A 25,204-nucleotide genomic window follows, 5' to 3' on the forward strand; every position below is an offset into this window, starting at 1 on the left:
GTTAATGTTTATTCACTTTTTTCTTTTTTTACATAGAAAATAAATTTATTTTATGCCAATGAAATATCCCAAAGTGCAAAGTAAAACGCAAACATCAATATAAGCAAAACGACATCAGAATACAAAATTCTTGTCTCCATCGTCATTCCTGCTCAACCCTGATTTTAGAACAGCCCGCATTCAAGTTTATGGTGCTTCCCCCCTTTATTTACTTCTTTCAAATATCTAAGAGCTGACTCTCCAGCTTGTGTTATTAGGAAATGTAATACCACCATCGCCTCTATGCTTATTTTTTGTTTCAATTTTGGTTTTAATCAGGATGTGAGGGGTACAGAGAAATGTTTCTGGTCATGCATGACTCAAAGAATCCCTCCAAATGTTTTCACCATTAAATAAACCTAACACAATCTAAACCAGGGTTGACAACAGTTCAGAGCAACATTCATTTCCCTCGTCTTTTCCCAAACCGGTTGCCTTCTTATTGAAGAGAGATATTGGAGAGAGGTAGAAACCCCTTGAATCCTTCAGGGTTGTTTAAAAACTTATGGCATTTCATTGAATTGGAGAAGGGTGTGTAAGTAAAGACAGTCAGGGATTATGGCTATAGTATCAGTACCATAAGGATCCGGCTGATGGAGCAAGGGTGGCTCAGTCAAGACAAAAAAAATAAAAAAGAAAAGAAAAAAGAAAAAAAAGAAACGATAAAGATAGAAGGAACATTTTGTTCTTTTTAATATTAGCAGATCTGGGAATTGAAATGCAGATAAATTAAAAGTGTTGGGGAGTTTATAATATACAGAGTGTGTGCTACGTGAAAATAGGACTAATTAATTTTTTTAAATTAAAAAAAAAAAAAGAAAATACATTGTTTTGGTTTAAATGTAATGCCTATGGGGAGGAGTGCTGTCAGACTGCCCTCGGAGCACAGAAAGTGGTGATCAGCCATCTTTTCCTACACAAACCCACTGTAAACATTTCTAACTCCAACTGCAAACTGAAGAATGATTACATTTACCCGTCTTATTAGACATATGGTGTACAAGGTACAATAAACATTCAATACTTTATTCTGTACATCTTTATTTACATCTCAATTTGCATATATTCATGTTATTTTTCTGAAAAAATAACTTCAGCATGTAAGAAACTAAACAAAGAATCTCAACATAAGAACTTTTTATACACATATTCCTGGACTCTGCATGTCTTATACAAATGTTTTAGTGATCATTTTCAAAAACTAATATTAAAAAAAAAATGGTGGAAATAGATTCAAGATCAGAAAGAAAAAGAAAGAAAAAAAAAGCCTTTTCCCTCACAACTGTAACATTTACAGAGGTGTACACTTCACCCACTCATTCCCTCTGAAACAAAAACAACTAAAGCTTGCTGCATATGACAGTAATGCCACATTGCAAAACCAACATGAGGACAAGACAAGGGTCCTTCTAGTACAAAAATATCTATAGTCTGAAAAACATTAACAAAATAACAAAAAACTAAACAACCAGCCAACCAAGAGTGAGACTGACTGCATCTCTTTCCCGTTTGTGATGCAAATGTAGCTCATTGGAGTTTCCAAAGCATTTCATGACATCTGAATAAAATGTGCAACAGCCAAACGGAGGGCAAAGGAACGGTTCGGCATCGGGAGCCTGGTAATAAAGTGCTGGACCGCTGGACGTGGACATGTGGAGGTTACCCTTCTCTTTCAGGGACGAACCAACAATGACATCAGGCCCCGCTGTTAAACTGCACCAATACAAACATCAGATCTCTGACAAGCTATCCAGTGACACGACAGATGCCACAGAAGAACACTCCTCATTGCATCTCTGTTCGCATCACTGCAGCTGGGAAATAAATTTAAAAAAAAAAAAAAAAAAAAAAAAAAAAGAAAGAAAAAGAAAATAAAGAGAGCAACCTGAACTGTACAATTCTGGTTTTTCCTTTGCAACAGCCGGAGGAGCAGAGATCGCTGGAGAATTTTAAGAGGACTGAGAGAATAGTGAGCCTTTGGCTTCAATACCATTTAAGCCCATCAGAAACGTGCTCTGGGTGTTAAAGCGTTGCTTTCTAAGCCAGTACACCCTGAATGGCACAGGGGGCAACAGAACCCTCTAGCTGCTTCTCTCTCTTACCGTCTCCCTCCCTCCCTCCTGTCCATGCAGAGGAAAGCCTCTCCTTCATAGTCAAAGTCATGCTAAGCCATTTATCACAATCCCTAATGCTGAGCTACTGCTGCATTCCCACCCCCCCACCCCCACCTCTCATCCTTCCTGCCTGTTCACCTTCATATGCTGCTGACTGGTGTATGTTTGAATATGTGTGAATATGTGTGAAACCATAATTTGCATCTTTATGTGCACAACTGGCCTAATCAGCAGATGGTTATCGCCTTAAAATTCAAAAGATTCATTTGTTTTCACATTCATAAAAAAAGGTACCCCCCCCCACCCCCAAATCCATTTTGCTGACCTTCACAGCTGCAATTTCCCTTGACAGGTACAATACATTCAACTACATTACTCTTAGCGCCTCGATTCTCCCCTTAGCTGCCCTTGCTTCATTGAAACCCCGGTCACGTGCCCATTCCAGCTGATGATAACCTGCTTTCAACATGCGTCCACCAACAAGACTTGAAATATGCCCGTGCGTCAGGTTGTTTCAAAGGTAACAGGGCTTCACTGTGCAAGCAACGAGTCTCTCAATCACTCTGAACCACGACCAAACAGAAGCGAACTACATGCACAGAGAGCAGAGCCCCTCCACCAACCCCACCCCGTATTTGTGGCAAGTAGGGCAGAGCAGATTGCAGAGCAAAGTGCTGAGTTTTCCACAGCCGTCGTTCCCTGCAGGACTTGGCAAAGTCCTTTTTCACAGCATGACAGTGCAGTGCAAAATGGAGCTATACTAGAGTCCACTAGACTACAAGTCCCAAAAAACAAGAAGAAAAAAGGAAAAAAAAAACTCACATTAGCATTCATTGCAAAATCATAAACATGAAATTGGAGACGGCAAAAAGGTGGACAAAAAAAAAACAACAAAAAAAAAACAACAACAACAAAAAAAACAAAAAAAAACAGAAGCACCCATTCCAAGCCAACACAAATACAAATAACGGGTAACAGCAATGGACACAGGAAGTAGGAGCAGGGTGGGGTTTGGGGCGGGTTATAGAGATACCAAACAAATCACACTAAATATTTAGTGGACATTGTAAATCTTTGTAGTAAAACTAATTCTTAACACACATTAGTATTAGAACAATTTGTTAGAAAAACTGAAAATATCAGGAGGGTCTTTGCCGTACACCCAACTGCTCCTGCAACAATTCTTATTACAAATGAAGGCTTAGTTGGCCAGCACGACAGGCTGGAAAGACTGGCTGGGATATTGCAGGTTGTAGCTTCCTAAACCCTCAACAAATGGTGGCTTCTCCATGTAAGAGATCCCTCCACTGCTGCCAATGATGCCCACGCTCTGGGCAGGAGGGCTGGAGAACGGATCAAATGGTGGGTGGGTGTTGATAGTGTGCGAGGGCTGGAAAGGGCTGGTAAGAGGCTGCATGGGCTGGGTGTCTGCATCAAAGTAAAGAGGGCCTGGAGATCCAGGGTAGACAAACTCTTTGGCGTTGGGGGAGAGCTGGCTGTGGATGGGACCCCCGAGGGAGTGCAAGGAGAGAGAGAGGGGCTTGTGCTTAAGCAGCTCTGGTGCTGAGATGGTGGTAGGAGAGCGGGAGAGTATCCTCTGAGATGGTGGTACGATGACACCAGAGCCTGCAGACCCTGACCCGGCCCCACTGCACTTCTTCATTTTGGTGGAGCCGAATTTGGTGGCGGCGAAGCTGGCAGTGGTGAAGGTGATTGGCTGTGGACGGGCAGCAGGAAGAGCAGCAGGTGGCTGCTGAGTGGAGAGGTAGGGCAGACCGCCGCTCGGAGGAGAAGGAGTAGATGTGTTGGAGGAATGGATGCTGGGATCGGTGGGTGTGCTGGAGCTGGGGTAGCTGAAGATTCCAGGGCAGGACTGGGCAGATAGGGGTGTGGGAGAACTGGAGAGGGATGGCATTAAGGAAGGAGATGCCTGACTTCCAACTGGTACAAACACTTGAGCATCTGGATTAAAGCCCAAGCTCTTGGCATCCTCCATCTCTGCATCTAATTTAGCCTCTCTGATGACCCCTTCGGCCGGCTCGCTGTCACAACCGAGGCCAGGGGGGGACTCCAGATAGAGCACTTTCACCGCACCCTTCTCTCCAATCTGGTAGGACACCTCATAAGGGTCAATCCACACGCTCAACTCTGCAGGAACATTTGCCCGCACCTCCTCCGTGTCCAGCCCACTTCTTTTGGCAGCCAACTCCACCACAGGGTCCCTCGGTGCACCCAGGTGAATGCAGCGGAAAGCAGAGCCCCTCAGTGGGGCCTCGGGGTACCAGTGACCCTCAAAACGAGAAACTAGTATCTTCTCCAGCTCCTCGCCAAACAGGTCGGCTCGTCGACGAGGCAGCTTGTTGTACAGGTAGGACACGATGAAGTTGAGCGCGACCTTCACTTCCAGATGCATGTCTGCACCGGGTTAGTGCCAGTGTGGGAACAAAGTGTTCAAAGGGGATGAGATGAAAGTGAGGCAATGCAGTGGCAACAAATCTTTTTGTCCCCCTCTGACTTATTGTGCAGTGTTTGATTCTTTTAGTGTCACCATGGTAAAGGCACCTTGAAGGCAGAGGCTGCAGGTTACAGGCTGTTTTGTGTTGGCAGGTCCTCAACTATGAAGACAAGAAGAGAAGAGCAATATAACTTTGTGTGAAAATGAGGAATTTGTTTTTTCAGCTGATCTCTCACAACAGACAGTTAATGTGGTATTTTTGGAACACAGAAAGACGGGGCTACAGGGGGATTGTAATCAGAGTATTATTTTATAGTGAGCTTTAAAAAAAAAAAAAAAAAAAAACTCAAGTCTTACATACAAGACAATTACCCACACATAATGCATCACAAGAGAAGAAATTCCTGCCACTACTTTCGATACAAAAAAAAGAAAAAAAAAAAGCCAAAATCCTAATGGAGTCATAAGCTTCCAACAACACTGAAAAATGCATAATACATGCACCTGCCAACCAGTGCAAGCATCGGGATATCTATTCAAATGCCTACTGGTATTTTTTATTTTTTTTAATTACAGTAGTGATATGAAGTATAACTCCTGCATCCTGCAATCCTAAAATTTACCCTTTTATATTTCCTGTTTATCAGCCTCAGGGTGGATGTAACAGATGCTGTGCACTTCGTAAATCCTGCATAATCTGAATGCAATTGCATGAAGTGCTTCTTGCTTTAATACACAATCGTACAAGAGTCCACTCGTCACCATGCACATTCCCACTGAGAGCAACATTATATGCATATCATAATACAAAAGGATGTACCGGAGAAGATGTGTAAAATGGAAGGACAGTTAGCCGACTCCACAGAACACAGTTTCCCAGAATGCACTGAATGTGTTCAACACCACCCCATCTCCCTCCCTTCACCTCTCCTCCCCTCCTCCTTCCTACATGCACACAAACAATTCACTCACATTCACTTCCCTGCCAGATGGGGATTCGGAAGCTAAGATTAGAAAAATGCCTCAGATTAAAGGTAATTCTAATGTTGCTACAGATAAAGCTGCACAGCCTGCACGCAGGGCTGCAGGGGTGACACAAAACCACAGGTCTTGCATTTTTCCCCTTGCATAAAAAAGGGTGACATTGAAGGATAAGATGGGGGCTGTTAGGATGAGGCTATAAGTAGGGGCCCTGTTTTTGCATCATCTGAGGTGCAAATTCCTCACCTTAATAACGAGTTACACTGACAAAGAAAGGACTGCACCGGTCTTTTACCTGAAACAGCCATCATCAGTGTCTCCAAAAACCTTGAGTGCACAAACCTCTAAGCCACCTACTGCATTTCCCACCTCTCATTTAAAAAAAAAAAAAGGGAAGCAAGCAGCAAGATACACAAGATCCAATGTCAAACAATGACATTAGAGAAACAGCTCAGCTGTTGTCCACAGATGTGTGGCTTTCAGAGTGAAATCTGAGGAATACAAACAAGACTTCAATCTTTCCACAGACACAAGCCCCACCACCTTGCATAACTGAAACATTTGCATTTTCACTGGCAGACTTGATTCTAGTCTTGTTTTCCTTCTCGTCAGGTCATCAGCAGAATCTGGGGTGGTATTTTTTGTTTACATGCAGGCATTAGTACAGCGCTGACACAGTACAGCTAAACATCCACTATATACCAGACAAGCGGCACAGCTACACAATTTGCTATGAAAATAACAAAAACAAAAAACCGTGTATAAGGGCAGCAGAGGGAGGCCTGCATGATTGCCTAGAATAAGGATATGAATGTTGCAGGAATTTGTACTCGTGTCCCTCACTTACCAACAGAAATTAAACTGTCTGCTACTTTAATTTTCCTTACGTTTGGAATTTTGTGCACATGTGCCTCCTTAAAAAAGAGACAAACATGGACAAATGTCTTCAATGTTTGCAAGAACGCATTAAGGTCTACCTGGAGAAAGGATTAGTGACATTTGCGAGTCAAAAGGCAGTGGACCAGAGAAGACATTGGTTTAGCTGATGTGCAAGTGGAGAAGCCTTCCCTGGCAAATTGTCGCTGTAAATTAAATTATAAAGCTAATTAAGTGATGAGCAGCCTATCGACCAAGTATCTGAGGAACGAAGGCGGCAGCCCCCTCTCTCTCTCTCTCGGCATAAACACCCCCGCAAGCACAGCAGAAGGAAAATAAACGTGAGCTGAACACACTCCGGGAGGCTCGCTTTAGCTAATCTATAACGGGCTCGGGCAAAACAAAAGCTGTGTCTTTCCAGGGGCTCAACCCTGTGCACCTTCTCTAACGGACAGCTAAAGCTTCTAGAAGAACAATAACAGCAACATCCCGCTGTCAACAAATTTTATATATTTGTTTACATTTTTTACAGTCCTTGCATTATCAGGGACTGTAACATCCAGTCCTTTTTTATTGAACATAAAAGCAACCAATCCCGCGCACCGGCTGACGGTTAATTACTCACCTAGCTTCACTGATGTACTAGCTTGTCTTTGTTTTTTTTAAATTCCCTTACGAGGACTCCGATTTCATGTGTCGACTCACTGGTTCAGATGCGAAATAGTTTACATTTTTTTCACCATCATAAATATATATATTTTTTCTCCCCCACAGCTGCCCAAATAATTGAAAGCCTCTCCAAGGTTTCCCCACTTTGTCTTCAGCTGACAGTTTGCATGGAGGGTCCAGTAAACTTTGCTGTTTGACAACCCAGCGTATTTATACAGTGTGACTCGCCCACACCCCCGTGACGACAGGGACTACTTTCTTCCCATTATTATCTTTTCAACATAGCGGTTCTGACGCTCCTGTCGAAGCATAATGTGCTCCTGTCGCCACTATATTATTATCTGTATTTCATAGGTTTAGTTTATCCAAATTTAAGCTGATAAAAATAAAAGTGACTCCTTAATTTCTGCTCAAATAGCATGGTGTTGATTAATCAGTTTTCTCGAATAGCCAAAAAGCCAAACACCCCACTGTATAGTCGGGGAGTGCGCTTTTCCAGCTATTAGAACATTATAAATGACCCAGCGCGATCTAGTTTCTATGGTGGAGGGATATTTGTAGTTTCATATGGTGCTGAACAATTTACTAAAAATATAAGCAGTGACAGCAACAGAGTCCTAATTGGCGGAGATAGGGGAGGACCCTCACCTTATTGGACTACAGCCGCTAAAGCGACCAGACTTTCATCAAGGGCTTGTGGGAAATGGTGTTCATGTTGCAGAATTACGTGGTTAAGATAGCAGTAAAAATATTGCGCGTTTGTTGTTTTTCTCTTTCTCTTTTTCTTTTAAATTTCATTTAAACAATTATACAGTTATGTATATGTAATATTTTTTCATATAAATGACAAAAAAACCCCATAAACCGAAAACAAAGCTGAAAAGAGCAAAAATTAAAAATGAACAAACAAACAAAAAACAAATAAACAAATCAATATTATTAGTTCAAACATTTCTTTAAAATTATTTTACATTTAAATGTATTGAATTTAAATGTAAAATAATGCTATTGAGCATTTTAGTTCCCCACTGTGTGTGTGTGTGTGTGTGTGTGTGTGTGTGTGTGTGTGTGTGTGTGTGTGTGTGTGTGTGTATATATATATATATATATATATATATATATATATTATTCATTCATTTATTTATTTATTTTAAACCTTTTAGCTGGATGTCAAACAACACAAGACTCTTAAGCATATTTATTTAGCAAATTTCGCAATGGTATAAGCATCAGCAGTACGTTTAACTTGAGTAATGATGCTGGTAGAAAAAACTGTCAACTCGTGTTTTTTAACAGATGACTTAAAACACTAAACTCTAATATCACTAGTTTATTTTAAGTTTATAAGAATATAAAAACTGGTAAGATGGTGAGTTTTTCTTCTCACTGCCGTGTGTTATGTTGTAGTATCCATTTATCGTGTATGCTACTTAAAAATGATTACAATGAAACAACTGTGAAAATGTTTCATTGTAATCATGAAATAAACCAGATTTTTACTGTCTGCATCTTTTACTATTTTTCTGCTTTTGTTTACACCAACCTTAACAAAACCCACCGACATCCAGAGTTACCTCACTAACAACGTGGAGCAATAACAGTGTACTTAGCTACTTTTTTTTCCTAAACACAATCAGCTGACTGAGAGAAATGCCTGTAGCTCTCCACTTGGTCAGTGTGAACCTTGAAGATGTATTCCATAGACACCTTATACTTGTATTGCCTTCACTTACATCCGACACTACTATGTTCTATTTAAATCCAGGTTCCTTTTATAGTTTGCAGTAAAAATTTTTAAACCATTGCTCAACGGACCAGAAGTGCAAGTCACTCTTTACTGACACATTGTAGATAAGCTTGTTTTCGGACAACACAACTAACACCCTCACACACTCTTTCATTTAGAACTTCACATTCACTCTTTCATTTAAAACTGAGATTCTAAGATGTAAGCAGAAATGCTCAGCCAGGAGCATGTATCCCCACTTTCACAATCCTTCAAAAAAAGTAGCACAAAAAGATAACTGACTCAACAATGGTAAATAGAGCCACCCTAGGCTGATATTTAAGCCTCTGATTGAAGAAAAATGTGTTTAATAATTCAACAAATCTCCCACCTTCAACGCATGTACATTTAAATTTTGGAACAGGCTCAACATTGCTGTTGTTTAATGTTTTTTAGCTGCTCTCAAAAGTCATCTTATGGCTTTAATACTTCCAGCTGATAAGGACACTTACTGCATTTCAAATGAACGCCCAAAGGCTTTGAATATTCACTTTGTCTGTAATGACAGTATCAAGCTACAAAGCAGTGTTTTTACTAAAATTCAACATTTTCAGATGTCTGTGTTTTGTTTTTTGTTTTTATTTCACTGTAACAACCCCCAGAATGCAATTTTTTCCCCATTTTTTATATCTTGTGCTTTTGTAGTGAGGGTATCGTTGTCACTGTGTTTTGTACTACCAGCTGTTAAAAGAGCACATGGGGGGGAGCTCTGCTTTTACTTTGAGCAGTCTGTTTTTATTTTGTCTAGTGAGTGTGTATTTTCAAAGGAGATCTGCATCAGTTTGATTCTGTTAACACAAACTTCATGTGAAGTTCACAACAGAGATAAAGAGATTTAGAGTTCATTGTGTATCTAAGACATCCCTGCAGTTTAACCAATAAAAGTGGGTATCAATTGCATAGCAGTGAAAATCTCATATTAGGGTCCATAAACAGTCTTGAACTAGCAGAACAGGAATGATAAAATGGTAAATGGCCTGTATTTGTATAGCGCTTTACTTAGTCCCCAAGGACCCCAAAGAGCTTTACACTACATTCATTCACACACACGTGATGGCAAGCTACATTATAGCCACAGCTGCCCTGGGGCGCACTGACAGAGGCTGCCGGACACTGGCGCCACCGGGCCCTCTGACCACCACCAGTAGGCAACAGGTGAAGTGTCTTGCCCAAAGACACAACGACCGAGACTGTCCGGGGCTCGAATCGGCAACCTTCTGATGACAAGACGAACAGCCAACTTTTGAGCCACGATCGCCCCTGCAGGAAAAAAATGCAATACATCTGCACCTCTGTATCCATGCTAGTGCTGACCCACAATGCAATGGTTGTGCTCTTAGCTAAGCTCTGGTCATGTGACCATCACAAATTCTACCTCAACCAAACTTCACAGCACTTTGCACCTTATAACTTTTAACAAACACTTATTTTGTAATCACATATTTTAGACAGGTTTTCAATCAGTGCTGCCCTTTTTATTATCTTGTCTAATACATTTTAACTCTTTCCAACAAATAAATGAACTAAATTAAACATGAATCTATCACAGAAAAATAAACACCTTTATTTAACTGTCTCACAAAGTAGAATAACAGTGATTCTAATAACAGGAGTCACTGAGAGCCTGTACAGAGTCTGACTTTCATGAGTGTGTGAGTGTGCGTGTACCATGTTTAGATATCTTTCTGGGAACCAAAAGTGGGAATGTTACTATACTGATGTGGACCAACAGTTTTTTATGGGGACAAAATTCTGGTCCCCGTGAGTTTGAAGACATGTTTGAGACTCAAAATGTGGTTTTAGTGTCAGGGTTACAGTTAGGTTATGTTTTTGATCAGGGGTGTGTGTGTGTGTGTGTGTGTGTGTGTGTGTGTGTGTGTGTGTGTGTGTGTGTGTGTGTGTGTGTGTGTGTGTGTGTGTTAATGAGAGCACACACAGGACACTAGACACTGATCTCTGAATTTTTTACTTCTCGCCTTTGGAAATTCCACCATAGGCATGAAGGAGAGATTGGAATTACAGATTGGACTTTGATTTGGTTTTATTTCTGTTCACCATCATCATCATTATCATCATAATTACTGTGTTGGATTATAATTCTGAGAAGGATTTCGACTTCCATTATTCTCAAGAAGATTCTCAAGACTTCCAAGGTTTTCTCAGCTGATTATAGCTTTGAGAGAAGTGGGATCAATCAAGGAATCCTGCTTTCCTGATTAATTCCATGAACACAGAGCACTGAGGTGGAACACATCTTCTCACCACCAGCCTCTCCCCCCCTAAAGACAAGAACAAAGTCAGAATTACCTCAGTGGGTTAATTAAATAAGTTGAATTGAGGTGATTTGATTATTCTTTATTATTCTTTTTATTTATTTTATTTTGCTTGGCTCCTGCCAAGCAGTTGTAATCAAATCCAAACTGTGGACATTCCCTTTTAAACCCTTGTAAAACAATAAACATATAAAGCTGGGTATAAATCTATATTAGCCCAAACAGCTCTAATAGGTTGCTCTAGCCTTTAGCTCTAACCATCTCAGATCAACAACTACCACGATTTAGAGAGGAGTGGCCATAATAGATATGATTAATAAGATTTGACCTGCAAGGCTTCTCGGGTTTCTTCATATCAGGGCAAGCAGGGAAGACACCTGGATGTCAAGGCAGTCAGGCTGGACGAGTCTCCTCAGTCCCCTCAGTACGAGGGAGAAAGGATAAACCGTTTTGAGCCGTGTGACGTATAAAGTGACGTTTAATGACCAGAAAAAAATCGTCTTTTACGTTCCAGACCTGAGAGCAAAGCTGCACATGTTGGGGAGGTTGTCACAGGAAATTATGCTCCAGGCCCGAGAATGTCGGGAGTGCCTGTGCAACGGAGGGACGAGGCTTACTTCTCTTTAGTTTCTATATGAATCAGATCAGGTTTTCAATGCATGCAGACATAAGTGATGTAAGTCTCAGGTAAAACTACTGATATCTCTTAACTGCTGCATCATTTACAGAGCAAAGCTTAGCTGGACTCTCAGCATTAAGAAAACAGTGTCTGTGTCTTTTCCTCCAGGGCTCGGTCCTCATTAGAAGCGAATAAGTTACATTTAAAAGATCAAAACAGGTTTCCCAGGTAAAATATCTTACCTTTACTTTAGATGCCCCTCCCAAATATAAAACACAAGATAAATAAGTTATAACAATAAGCTAAAATACATTTAAACTTATCAGAGACTGTTTTTGTTTGCTGCACATACTTTTCTGGACTCTGTTTTTCTCACTTAAATTATTGTGAAACCTCTTGAAGCTTCCACAGTGATGATGATGTACAATCAGGCAATTCAAGGTTTGTGATGTTTTTATGAAATTAAATGTGAGTTTTACTAATTCACAGAACTTTACATAATGGCTGCGCAGTGACTTCAGCATGACCTCTTTCATTACATCTGACTCTTCTCTTTCCCTCCAGCCTGGCAGCTCCATCATTCACCACATCATTGTCCAATGAAACCACTATAACTGAGTACAATATATCATCTCCAGGTGGCAATTCTACTATGGTGGCCCTGAGAGGCCAAACAGACTGCAACTTAAGAAAACATCCGCAATAAGAAAAACACTGCAAAAGAACACAAAACACAACGGAAATAGGAAAAAACAAAACAGAAATAGGAAAAAACAGATTTCCAAAGGCACAAGGGAAGTGTTTCTGGGGAGACAATAACCTGACGGACCAGTTGCAGGAACCCAAAACATGCTAGGTGTGTTTTATCATGATTCATATAAAACTGATGACAGATTTTTAGGCTAATAGTTAGGCTTACACACTTACCTCTCGTCTTTTCTTTCCTCACAAAAACGGTAGATCCTCCACTTCTGTTGAGTGTCTCCCAGCGCAATTCTTAGCATATTTTGGTACAACAGACTGAAGAAAACGCTCAAACTTTATTTAAAATAACAAACATAAAACACTCACTTCAGAAAAAAGTAGAATTAGAATGAAGTAGAATGAAGATCAGCCATCAAAATCATCAAAAGTTGTCACCCTTTAATTGTCCTATCAGCGGTCAAGATGACAAACGCGCTTCGTTTGCTCTGACAGGGACTTACACGGCCGCCGTACAGAGGACGTGAACAAAGATGGTGCTGGAGAAGAAAGGTTCCGGTGAGTGTTGGTCTGTTTGAACTCTTCTTTTGAATATAAAACACTGTCATGCAGTCAGACGGTGTAAAAACACTTTAACAGAGAGCCCCTCTGTTGTTCTATCTTCTTTAACTTGGAGCTCACAGGGGAAACGTTGGTTGTAAACTCAACTCCGGTTTGCTGAGCGGTTCGTGTTGTTTACTGTTAATGTTATTATTACTGTTTTTATAGAGCTGCAGGGTTTTATTCTAACATATACATGTTAAAAAGGAATAGTCCAGTTATTTAAAAAAAAAAAACCCCAACTTATAGGAGAGGATCGACCGTAGGTGATGTTACTTTACGGTTTATTTAACCAGGACCACCTGAAGGATTTTGGGTGTTTCACTGAAGTAAAAGATGTTTTTTGGGCTCCAGCTGTGAGCCGAATTTAAGTTAAGTACTTAACTGGTTCAGATTTTGTTTGATGAGCTTCCAGACAATAATACGAGAACAGAATGAGATAAATTTAACGTTTTCACAGTGCGGTATGGTTTGATTGGAAGGAAACACTAAAACTACTAGTAAAGGGTAATTCAGGGACACACCAGCCAGCTTTTTCCAGTCCTAAATTGATAGCAGGCTTTTCTGCTGATAGTTTCTCCTTTCCCTGCTCTCAGTCTCACTGTGAGTGCATCTCCTCACACACGGAGTGGAGCAGAGAGCAGGGCTTGCAAAATCGCTAGCCCGACGTCCCGGGGCTAGCGATTTTTCCAGTCGGGCTACCAAAATCTATCTCTGCCCTGCCCGTCGGGCTATCGTAGGAAGGGAAAATATATGTCAATGCTTTTGCATTCTTTCGGAAATGTAGCTGGGTAATTATGTCATTGGCATCGGTGAGCCACTGTCAATATGTGACATATTGAAATCGCGTTTGAATTTGCGCTTGTTTTTTTGCTTTCACTTTGCAATCGCGCGAACTGTGTATAGAGAGCGACAGCACTGATCTGTGAGTGATGATAATTTGTGCACCAATTCCTCTGACATTGTCTTATCAATCGTTAGCTTACTATGCAAACATGACAAGTGAAGTCTCCCGCAGCAAGCTTAAACATGAGAGGTTGATCGCACAGAGAATCGCTGACCTGTGTGTGTGTGTGTGTGTGTGTGTGTGTGTGTGTGTGTGTGTGTGTGTGTGTGTGTGTGTGTGTAAAAGCAGCAGGATATATATTTTAGTTCTGCTGAGCCAAATAAGACAGGTCAGGGTGAAGAAGTGACAGCCAAAGAAAAGCTTACCACCAGCCACCGTACAAATCAGACTATAAGGCAAAAAGAAAGTGCAGCTTTATGGTTTCATGGACAAAAGAATTTCTGTGGCTGCAATATGACGAGCTATATAACCGGGGCTGCACATAAGTGGTCCGCAGGTGCGCATTCGCTGTCAAAAAAAAACAAAAAAAAACAAACACAAGATATGAAGTTGCAACGCGTGTTTGCATACATAAGATTTTCTGGAGGACAGACATTTGTTTAAAACTCTTAAAGATGTCGAAGAAGCTCCTTTAAGCAATTACTTTGGTGTTCCTCCACCTCCAAACAAATGTCAGAAGGAGTCCGAACCACAAAAGAAGCGCGTATTCTCGGAAAAGTGGTTGCAGGAGGTGAGCTGGCTTCAAACAAATGATGAACGCACAGAGATGTGGTGCGGAATGTGCCGTGAAAATCCCACTCTAGCGGACAAAAACAGTGCTTTTTATATGGACGCAAACGCGCGTTGCAACTTCTTATCTGGTGCGCGTCTTTTATTTTGACAGCGAATGCGCACATGCGGACCATTTATGTGCACCCGTGTAAATAACATAATGTTCTGCCGGGTGTGTTGTTGGTTTTCTCTCGATTTCTGAGTCGATAAGCGCCTTTGTTACTGGGACCAGTCATTTTAAGAAAGGCCCCCATTAGAACCCATGAGAAATGCAAGAAATGCATTATTGCTCAGTCTGCAATATCTTTCCCAGAACAAACACCAATTGCAAATAACATACTAAAAATAAACCTGAAAAATCTGTTTAGAACAGCGTACTATGTTGCAAAGAGTGAACTACCACTGGCAAAATTTAGCAGTCTTTGCAAACTTCAAAAAGCAAATGGCCTAGATCTTGGTTCCACTTGCCTCTTACCCGTGACTTCAGTGGAAATTTTAAATTCAGGATCTGACACAGACTGATTCATGTCCTACACAGTTCTTACAAGTTCATAGAAATTTCTGTTCAATTAGAACCAAGTATTTGAGTTGATGATTGTAATTTTTATACAATGTTGTAATTTGTTTTTCAACAATTTTTTGATTAATGTTTTGTTTCCTTTACAATATTATACTTTAATGTATAATATTGTAAAGGAAACAAAACAGGAAACAAAACATCAATCAAAAAATTGCTCTCTTTTTTATTCGAACTACTTACATTTATTTTGGGCTACCAAAAACTGAAGAGTCCCTGCCTGAAGGGCTACCAGGGATTTTGAAATTTTGAGAGCCCTGGAGAGAGATTCTGAACATTATGTTGCTGTAAGTGCATCAAAGCTTCCTCCCAGGAGTCCCACTGAACGTGAAGAGAAGGTGAAGCCGACAGGGAAAACATCACCATCACTGGAGCTTTTCAGCATGGTCACACTCTGTGTTTAAAACTTTTGCAGACCCTTAAGCTGCTACTGTGGCAGGTTTGAAATCCCTTAAACTGCTGAGCCTTTGAGCTTTCAGCTGTTTTTTCCTGCTCAGAATGAACCTCTGTGAGGTGACTGTGTGCTGTATCACAATTAGCAGTCCTGATGATTTCCCTTTGGTTTACATGCTGGAAAAACTACACAGAACTTTATAGAAATGAGCTGAGTCGATGGGTCTTTTATCACTGATACCAACTGATGGAAACTGTGTGTTTGGATCCAACAGCTCGGGTGGAGGCTGGTCAGCGCAGAGTTTTGGATGAAGCCACCAGACAGAGGAGGCTGACCCGTCAGCTGGAGGCTCTGGAAAAAGACAACTTCCAGGTCCGTGTCTGTAATTTAAAGTTGACTGACAGCTTTTCTGCTCTCACTTCCCTCTAACATCCACACAGAGCTCCACTCTGTACACGGGGATCACTTCATCCACCTCGCATTCACATAGAAACAAGCACAGGTGGAGATTTTAAGCAGGACTTCTTTAGAAATCCTCTAACATTGAATTGTGCAGTTCGGGCGACTAATCAGAAGAAAGCTCAGAGCTCTCTCTGTGTATGTCACACATTATAGTAACCTGTAAGGCGCATGAGCTGCTTGATCACTGATGTTCTGCTTCTGTCAGGGTCAGAGGTCACAACCCTCTAACCCTCTTTCACCATCTCCAGCTGCTCGATGTGGCCTTAGAGAAACTAGAAGTGGTGAATGAACATAGGTAAACATGGTGTTGCTATAATGAAATACAATGATTTTAAACATGTCCACCTGTTAGTGATGCTGATTGGCTCATGTATGTCTGACGGGCTGTTAATAAACAGTCTGTATTATTGCTTAGCAATGACATCTTGTTTTGTGTTTCCAGGACGACCCTCTGTCCTCCCTTCCTCCCCCAGGTCCTACTGCCCGCCTACCTGCATTCAGTGAGTCTGAAGAACCAGGTGAGTTTTTCACCGTCCAATGTGCACATGAACCCTACACTTTTGACACTTTTTACACGGTAGCAGCTGAAATCTTTATTCCTTGAAACTTGAGTAGCTGTATATAGGCTGGTACTTAGAAAATACTTTTCTACTCTAATTAAGTATTCAAAGCACTTTTCACATGGTTCACACAGCTCTGAGATTTCTTGTATTCACAAATTAAGGCATATTGGACAATTCGAGGTTCATCATCCTTCCTGATGATACTTTGGTATCCAAACTGGAGAAGCTGAGGTCTAAACCACTGACCTTCTGATGAGCCACTCTCCCTCCTGAGCCACAGCTGGCCCAACAGTAGTGATTAGAAGTGGAAAATTACAACCAGATCAAATCCTGTTTAAAAACCTGCAAATATTTTTCCATTGTCACCACACCGACCAATTTAAAAACTGAAAAGTCCATATTAGGAAACGTGTTTGTGATTAAAAAATCTTCCAAAAAATCCTCTAAACATTCTCTGTCCTCCTTCTTCTCTGTCTGTGCGTCCAGAGAAGAAGAAGAGAAAGACGAGGGGCGACCACTTCAAGCAGCGTTTCAGGAAGAACTTCACCACGCTGCTGGAGGAGGAGGTGAGTCAGACGCCCTCTCTCCTCTCTCTGATTGGCTGAAAGGTGGTCGTTAGCTGACCCACTGTCTCCTCTCCTTTGATTGATAGAATCTCTCAGAGAAGCCAGAGCCTAACTACCTGTCAGCGGCGGCCCCGCCCTCCTCGCTACCTGCACGCCACTTCTGCTGCGTCTGTGGGTTCCCGTCGCACTACACCTGCACCACCTGCGGGGGGCGCTACTGCAGCACCAAGTGTCTGTGCACACACAGAGAGACGAGGTAAACACACCACATGTTTTTTGGAGATCTGGTTGCTCAGGTTAGATAGATGCTCAGCATCAGTTACCATGACGATGTACCAGGTCAGAAGTTTACCTCATGTCAGCGAGTTACTTCTCCAAAAAAGGGCCGCCTCTTGTGACTGGATGGATTTGATTTTGATGGTCTTGGTTCAGTTTTGGAGGGTTGCTGTAAGAACTGGAACCACTAAAAGCAGAATGAGGACACCCATCTCTAAGATACGGAGATTATCTGCAGGATCAGGCTCATTGAAACAGACTTTAAACACTCTTTGACACGCTGTGATGTCACCATCTGAAGAAACTGGAAAATCTCCTGACCAGAGTTCATGCTTAACAACATCTTTTTTCTCCTGTGTGTCTCTGCAGGTGTTTAAAGTGGACGCTCTAACTGCCACTGCCCTGGTGATGGAGGTGAGGGTTGCATATGGGATGCATGAAACTGCATCATAAAGAGAGTCTGAACCCTTTGTGCCTCTGCTGGCTGCTGTGAGAGCAGCTGGACAGAGACTGACATGTGCAGGTGGACAGGAGGCTTCTTGTGATGTCGCAGCATTGCAGATTCACTCGGGAGATTTGGCTGCTTCAGTATTTCTGTATATTTTTCTTTACTCTGTCAGTTCTTTGTTTACCTGTCATAACTTAGCTCTGGTGCAAATGAAGATACATGCACGCGTTTGTTGCATCATCATCATCATCATCTGAGTGGGCAGAATCAGATTAATTGTAAATATCTGTGTAACTTTAATGTTTTCTTCATATTTCAATAAATCAGATCTGATTTCACACAGTCTCCTAATCCAGGACTCCTACTCGATCTACAGCATCCATCTGCAGTCATGTTTCTGTCTCTATGAGCCGCTCACATCACTAGAGATTTTTCTAAGTACAGGTCATTCCACATTATTTCATTAAACGCCTCCCACCTGACCATCAAACATCTGCCTGAAAAAAATTCCAGCAGAAAATTTTAAACAACATTTCTTACAAACTCAAATTGATTAAACTTTGCTTCAGAGAATAAAGAGGCAGACTTAAAGTCAAAGATTAAATTCCATCTAAGGCTTAGATATAATTTAATCTTTGACTTTAAGTCAAAGCTTAGATTCTAAGCTGTTGTTTGTGTCAGACAGAATTTGATGCTGGCGTTGGCCTGATGGAAGAGTTACAGTAACTCAGGGGTGGGCAACTCGAGGCCTCAAGGACCGGTGTCCTGCAGGTTTTAGATCCTTGATCCAACACAGCTGATTCAAATGGCTAAATTACCTCTTCAACATGTCCTGAAGTTCTCCAGAGGCCTGGTAGTGAACTAGTCATATGATTCAGGTGTGTTTACCCAGGGTGATGTCTAGAACCTGCAGGACACCGGTCCTTGAGGCCTGGAGTTGCCCACCCCTGCAGTAACTGCTGGTTGTTCAGTGAGAGGAGCCAAAAAACACACGTTTACAATCCATTTCACTTTTATATAAGTCTGAAACAAAAGCTGCCAAACACCTGCAACACTTTATTTTCTGAGCTTCAAAAAAGGTCTTTTGACCTGCAATAAACACCTGCACTCTGCTGTCACACTCACACATTTTTGGGATAAAATATCTTAATTTCAGGAGCAGGCGCACGCCTCCAAACATGCCCTTTTCAGTTCTTATCTATGTATATGATCCCTCAGCTCTACAAGCTGTTCGTTGTGGTTTTCCTGTCCCCCCTTCAGTCTTTTCACTTCTTCACCTCTCGGAAATAAATAAATAAATGGGGATCTGCCAGGCCCAGGAGCCGCCGCCAGTCCTCTCCGAGGCTTTCCCCAAATCACAAAAATACTGTCAAAACTAAAATGAGGATGTGGGCGCACCTGAGTGAAATAAGTGGAAGTTGAATGAAGCTCCACCCCCTCATGTCACACTTCTGAGAAGAACGAGGAATGAGGCTGTTCCACTTCTTTATTAAAGACAGACGCACAGACGATCAGACTGAGTTCAGAACAAACTAGCTTCTTCCTGTGAGTCAGCTACAGGAGAGAAAAGTGGAAAACTCCAACACTGCTGCTTCAAGCTGCTGAGGCTCCACACACTGAATGTGAGTTTGAGCAAAAACACGACTCAGTGAAGGTAGCAGAGGAGGGAGGGGAGCCAGGACTGACTGTACTTCCTGTCTGCTGTTTTCAGCTTCACTACAGACTCAATGGCTTCCAGATCAGAGGAGGATCTCTGCTGTCCGGCCTGTCAGGAGGTCTTCAGAGATCCTGTTCTTCTGTCATGTAGCCACAGCTTCTGTAAAGACTGTCTAAAGAGATGGTGGAGAGAGAGAACAACACGACTGTCCAGTTTGTAAGGAAATATCAGTGTATGAACCACCTTTAAACCTGGCTTTAAGAAAACCTGTGTGAGTTGTTCTTACAGGAGAAAGATCAGAGAGCTTCAGAGGCTCTCTGCTGTCTGCAGTCTGAGAAACTCAAACTGTTCTGTCTCGACCATCAGCAGCCAGCGTGTCTCGTCTGCAGAGACTCAGAAAAACACACCAAGCACAGATTCAGACCCATCGATGAAGCTGCACAACAACACAAGAAGGAATTTAAGGAAACTCTGGAGGCCTTAAAGAAGAAGTTAAAGGTTTGTGTAGAAGTTCAAGTGAAGTTTGATCAAACAGCAGAACACATTAAGGTCCAGGCCCGGCACACAGAGAAGCAGATTAAGGAGCAGTTTAAGAAGCTTCACCAGTTTCTAGCAGGCTGGCCGCACTGAGGGAGGAAGAGGAGCAGAAGAGTGGGATGATGAAGGAGATGATGGAGGTTCTGGGCAGAGCGATAGCAGCTCGTTCAGACACAGAGCCACAGAAGAGGAGCTGAGAGCTGAAGGTGGCTCATTCCTGCACAACTACAAGGCTGCAGTGGAAAAAGTCCAGCGCTGCCCCCTGCTGGATGATCCACAGCTGCCCTCAGGAGCTCTGATAGACTGAGCCAAACACCTGGGCAACCTGACCTTCAACATCTGGAACAACATGAAGGACATGGTCTCCTACACTCCTCTCATTCTGGACCCAAACACTGCTCATCCAGACCTTATCCTGTCTGAAGATCTGAACAGTGAGAGAAGGAGCGAGGCAGCGGCTTCCTGATAATCCAGAGAGGTTTGATTGGTTCTATTCTGTCATGAGCTCTGAGGGCTTTAACTCAGGGACTCACAGCTGGGATGTCGAGGTTGGAGACAGTACAAGCTGGATGCTTGGTGTGGTAGAAGAGTCTATCAAGAGGAAGGGAAACACAGAGTCTGGATTTTGGGGAGTAGTGGTCTGTTTAGGTAAATACTCAACACGCTCACCATCAGCTGGATTCACTGCTCTCTCGGTTCAGAAGAAGCTCCAGAGGATCAGAGTGAATCTGGACTGGAACAGAGGAAAGCTGTCGTTCTCTGGGCCCAATACTAACACACACATACACACCTTCACTCACTTTCGCTCACAGGATGTTTCCATTTATTCAAACTGGGGATGATGTGAAGGTGTTGCCGTTGAAGGTGTCAGTGGAGCAGATGAGTTGAGGATGATTATATTTCTCATGTTGTTTCCTGTCAGTGAGTTGAAGCTGTTAAACTGCAGCTGTCCTCCTGCTGCCTCTTGGTTCCAAAGCCCTTTGTTTCTTTTTTAGTTCTCACTGTTCCTGCTCTCCACCTTTTCACATTGAAAATCATTTCACTGTTTCTCACTGAATGACTCCCCAAACCAGATTTGAAATTCATCAAGTTTCTAATCATTACAAGTGGTTCATGTTTCTATTTGATGTGTGTAAATGGAGATGATTTAGTTTGCTGGGATATGGACTGACATGTGTTGAATGGGAGGAGCAGATTGTTGTTGTCTTCTTGTCTGTTTATGAAAACAAATATATTGTTGAAACAATGATTAATTTTTAACTCCACATATGAAACGTTTCTGATATTTGAATTCTGTTTGATTAGAGACTTTCATCATAACACAAATGAGATTTTAGTGTTTTACAGTTTTTCGCGATTGCTTAAACACATTTCTTGAAACTATGCCTCATATTCTCAAAACAGGATAGGGCGAGAGGCGGGGTACACCCTAGACAGGTTGCCAGTCTGACACATAGAGACTGACAACCATGCACTCACAATCATGGGCAATTTAAATTTTTCAATAACCTATCCCCCCATGCAAGCTCCACACAGAAAGAGCCTGGCCTGATGGTGGAATTGAACTCAGGACCTTCTTTCTGTGCGGCAACAGTGCTAACCACCGTGCTGCCTGACATCGGTGCAATAAATTAAAAACAATATTTCCAAAACTGGCAAGTTATGTTGCTTGTGGTTCTTCCCCTCAATGTGGGCAGCACACACAGTGCTCTAATTTCTCCCCTGTACTTGTGCCAGTTTCCCACAAGTACATTTTTGTGAGTTAAAATCTAACAGGCAGAAGGCAAATGCATTTGGCACGATGTTGGTGCAGGCGACTATAAATCGCACTGTTCACACAAACACAAACCCTGAGGCTTCATGCATTAAAGAAATGCACATTTACATTCCATGTGTCAAAAAAGAAACAAAAAATCCAACTTAGTTTAAAAATACACAAAAAGGTGAAAAGTGTGTTTTGCTGCGTTAACTCAAGTGGAGAGTAAACATCAGCCGTCATTAAAATATGTTCAGAGTTTTGCAGACTGATAATGATGCATCTCCTAAATCATGACACATTGATTTTTACTGCATTTGTAATGTGAATGTATCAGTATTGGTAGTACCAGTAGTAAATGTATATACTTGGTGTTGGATGGATATCAAAATTTGCAGTACGACACACCACTAACATTTAGTGGAGTCTGTGAATTATTTTAAAAGCAGTTTGGAACTTTTTTGTTCAAACATCCTTTCTGTTGATAATTTCACAGAACTTTCTGTTGTTGTTGTTGTTTATTTTTAAGCTACCTCTCCCTTATCCTGCTTCTGCCACAGGTTTCTTCCTGTTAAAAGGGAAATTATAGATTTTGCATCTCTGTCATAGATAGCATGGCCAATAAGGGCTGAAAGTCAAGATGTTTGGTCCTGAAGATGTTTCCCAAGTGACTCCTGAAAAACAGCAGCACAGAGAAACTTTCAGCACCTTTAGCAGCAATAACTTGAAGCAATGGTTTTCTGTTTGATTTTATTGCTGTCTCGCATCACTGTGGAGGAGGAATTTCGACCGACTCTTCTTTACAATGTTGCCTCAGTTTATTGAAGTTTGGGAGTATTTGTTTATGCACAGCTCTCTTAAGGCTGCACTAAAGGCTTTCCATCAGGTTGAAGTCTGAACTTTGTCTGGGTCATTGCATTGACTCTAGAACACTTTGGTATAAAGAGAAATTCATGGTGAACCCAATGACTGAAAGGAGCAGAGGTCCTGTGGATGTAAAACAAACCCAAATCATCACTCCTCCACCACCCTGATTGACAGTTGGCTTGTGTAGCTACCAACCATGGGGTGAACAATGGCTGATGTTTTTCTTCTTTGAGTTGTGTTAACAAACATCTTAAAGCTTTAGACCTGCAAAACCTTCTGTTTTTATAGACATGTTCAACACTAGCTGATGATAAGTCAATCTAGAGCATTTGCATTAACGTCTGTTTGCTTTTTACAACTTCAGTTCTTTTTTCACTCAGTAGGTGGCAGCAAACTACAAACAATGGCTGCATTTTACGCTCATCCGTTTTCATTAGAGGCAGAACTCAGAAGCACATCCAGGTTTAGGTCTACTGCTTGGTGCTACACAAAAACAGGCTGAACAGACTGAAACTCACATGAACTTTGACAAATTGAAGTAAGAATGTCACTTCTGCTCTTCAGTTTTCTCAGAAATGCCTACACCTAAACCTAAACCTACGGATATGTTCGCGAACTTTTTCTCTTAGTCTGGAAATACTTAGTTAGCCCATTACTCAATTGAATTGATTATCATGACCCTCACTAATAGTCACTCAATAAGTTAAGAGTAATGTGCAAAACCCATTAACCAAAGCAGTATAAATATTTAAACTTTTAGCAAATCCAGCAGCTTAATTAAGTGATCATATGGTCAAACGGCTTGTCCATTTTTAACATATCCCACATAGGAGAAGAAGAGCAGTCATGGAGTTTTTGCTCCTCATGTTTTTTTAACAAGTCCAATAACCTGATAGATGTTTGCTGAACATTGTGGTTTACATCAGCACCTACATTAAAACATAAAAACCCTGTTTTGTGTGGGCTGCTCAATACCATAAAGCAAGACCTCTGAACATCTCAGTTTTTACACACACACACACACACACACACACACACACACACACACACACACACACAGTGTTTTATGTGCTGTTGTCTGTACCGTTGCCTAAAATAGAAATGTTTAAAACTTCTACATGGATGTCACATGATACAGTTGTCAAGATGGCCGAGCGGTCTAAGGCGCTGCGTTCAGGTCGCAGTCACCCCTGGAGGCGTAGGTTAGAATCCCACTTCTGACATCATGCCTTTACCGATTTTCCCGGAGGAACCCACCCAAGTTCCTCTGCAGAGCTGTGCTACAGAGCAGAAGTTCTATCTAATCTAAGATTCTGTGTGGTGCAAAGCAAAAATAAAAAACTCCCTCCAGGCAGAAGCGCTCCATTTTTGTATGTGGGGAAAACAACACACACCGAAAAACCCAGGAGACAGGCTGGCACCAGAACACCAGGGATGTGCCCCGAGATGAGTGTGAAAATGTGATTATCAACAAGCCCACCTGGGCTTCAGGTAGGCCGCACGCTTGTCCAGAGTTCACTTTGTCTTCAAGCGTTTTAATTTAAAACATAAACTGAGGCCTACCCCAAGCTAAAAGAAGGCAGATTATGTTCTCAGACAAAGCAAGCAATGAGGGCGAAGCAGAGAAAGTACCTGCACAATACATTCACATAAATCAAAATGGAATTTCTTTGAGGACACAAACATCTGGGGAGTAAACAGCTGTTTCAATACCTAATCACAGATTGTGCTCTCTGTTGTACACATTTTTAGTAAGGCATAATTAACTAAAAGGCTAGAGAGATGAAAGGATGCCAAGCTGATACCAGGCCTCAGTCACATGGATTGTTTCTTAAATTCTGAAATTAAGTGGACATGCAAAAAGATCTGACACTTCATATATTAAACTGACGAGAGGCTGTGTTCACCCGAGAAAGCTCCCAGAAATTTGAGCAAATGTTGGCTGTGAAGTTTTTACTCAAACCAAATTGCAGGTCAGTTTAAAGCGGAAAATTGTGCAAGTAGTCCAAACTAAACCGTTCTTGAGATGCAGAAATGTTCTCACACACACAAAAAGCAGACGACTGTGCCTCCAAACAAATGCTTGTAACATAAATGATGAAAACAGTAACTGCAAAGTTGAGACTGAACAGTGTTACAGTTAAAGAGCTCCTTCAGTGACTGACTGCTGCATCCTACATGCATGAAGGAGCGTTTCCGCAGGTCCTTCCTCCCTGCAGCTGTCAGACTGTACAATCTGCTCCCAACAATCATAGATGTTTACATCTACGCTGTAACTGCAATAATTTAATCAACCGATTCGCACTACAACCTGGTTTACCTCTTATCTGTAGTTAATTTAATAACTGTACAGTACTCTAGTACTCTGT

The 25,204-nt window shown here is 41.7% G+C and overlaps 2 protein-coding genes and 1 non-coding gene across 3 annotated transcripts; 2 read left to right on the plus strand and 1 right to left on the minus strand.

The window, feature by feature from the left end:
* Positions 1–2,479: 2,479 nt before the first annotated feature.
* Positions 2,480–7,295, minus strand: tob2 (transducer of ERBB2, 2). Its single transcript, XM_085405127.1, has 2 exons — positions 7,091–7,295; positions 2,480–4,768 (listed from the first exon to the last, which is right to left on the minus strand). The coding sequence occupies exon 2, from the start codon at positions 4,564–4,566 to the stop codon at positions 3,355–3,357; it is 1,212 nt and encodes a 403-aa protein (XP_085261253.1). The 5' UTR covers positions 4,567–4,768; positions 7,091–7,295; the 3' UTR covers positions 2,480–3,354.
* A 5,619-nt stretch (positions 7,296–12,914) lies between these two features.
* On the plus strand, positions 12,915–18,369 carry znhit1 (zinc finger, HIT-type containing 1). Its single transcript, XM_085403360.1, has 6 exons — positions 12,915–13,072; positions 15,978–16,075; positions 16,608–16,683; positions 17,215–17,294; positions 17,381–17,550; positions 17,940–18,369. The coding sequence occupies exons 1-6, from the start codon at positions 13,048–13,050 to the stop codon at positions 17,959–17,961; spliced, it is 471 nt and encodes a 156-aa protein (XP_085259486.1). The 5' UTR covers positions 12,915–13,047; the 3' UTR covers positions 17,962–18,369.
* A 5,606-nt stretch (positions 18,370–23,975) lies between these two features.
* Positions 23,976–24,058, plus strand: trnal-cag (transfer RNA leucine (anticodon CAG)). The gene has a single exon. It is a non-coding gene; the product is annotated as a tRNA-Leu (tRNA).
* The last annotated feature ends 1,146 nt before the right edge of the window (positions 24,059–25,204 follow it).

The sequence above is a fragment of the Rhamphochromis longiceps genome, linkage group LG4 (genome assembly GCF_057381845.1).
Source record: "Rhamphochromis longiceps isolate RC_006_pf linkage group LG4, R_longiceps_female_GT1.1, whole genome shotgun sequence".
Lineage (NCBI taxonomy): Eukaryota > Metazoa > Chordata > Actinopteri > Cichliformes > Cichlidae > Rhamphochromis > Rhamphochromis longiceps.

Excerpts from the sequence above, each read along its gene's own strand:
- tob2 (XM_085405127.1), bottom strand. The coding sequence starts at position 4,566 with ATGCATCTGGAAGTGAAGGTCGCGCTCAACTTCATCGTGTCCTACCTG.
- znhit1 (XM_085403360.1), top strand. The coding sequence starts at position 13,048 with ATGGTGCTGGAGAAGAAAGGTTCCG. Across the intron at positions 16,684-17,214 it reads CAGTGAGTCTGAAGAACCAG|AGAAGAAGAAGAGAAAGACG; the intron begins GTGAGTTTTTCA and ends CTGTGCGTCCAG. Across the intron at positions 17,551-17,939 it reads TGCACACACAGAGAGACGAG|GTGTTTAAAGTGGACGCTCT; the intron begins GTAAACACACCA and ends GTGTCTCTGCAG.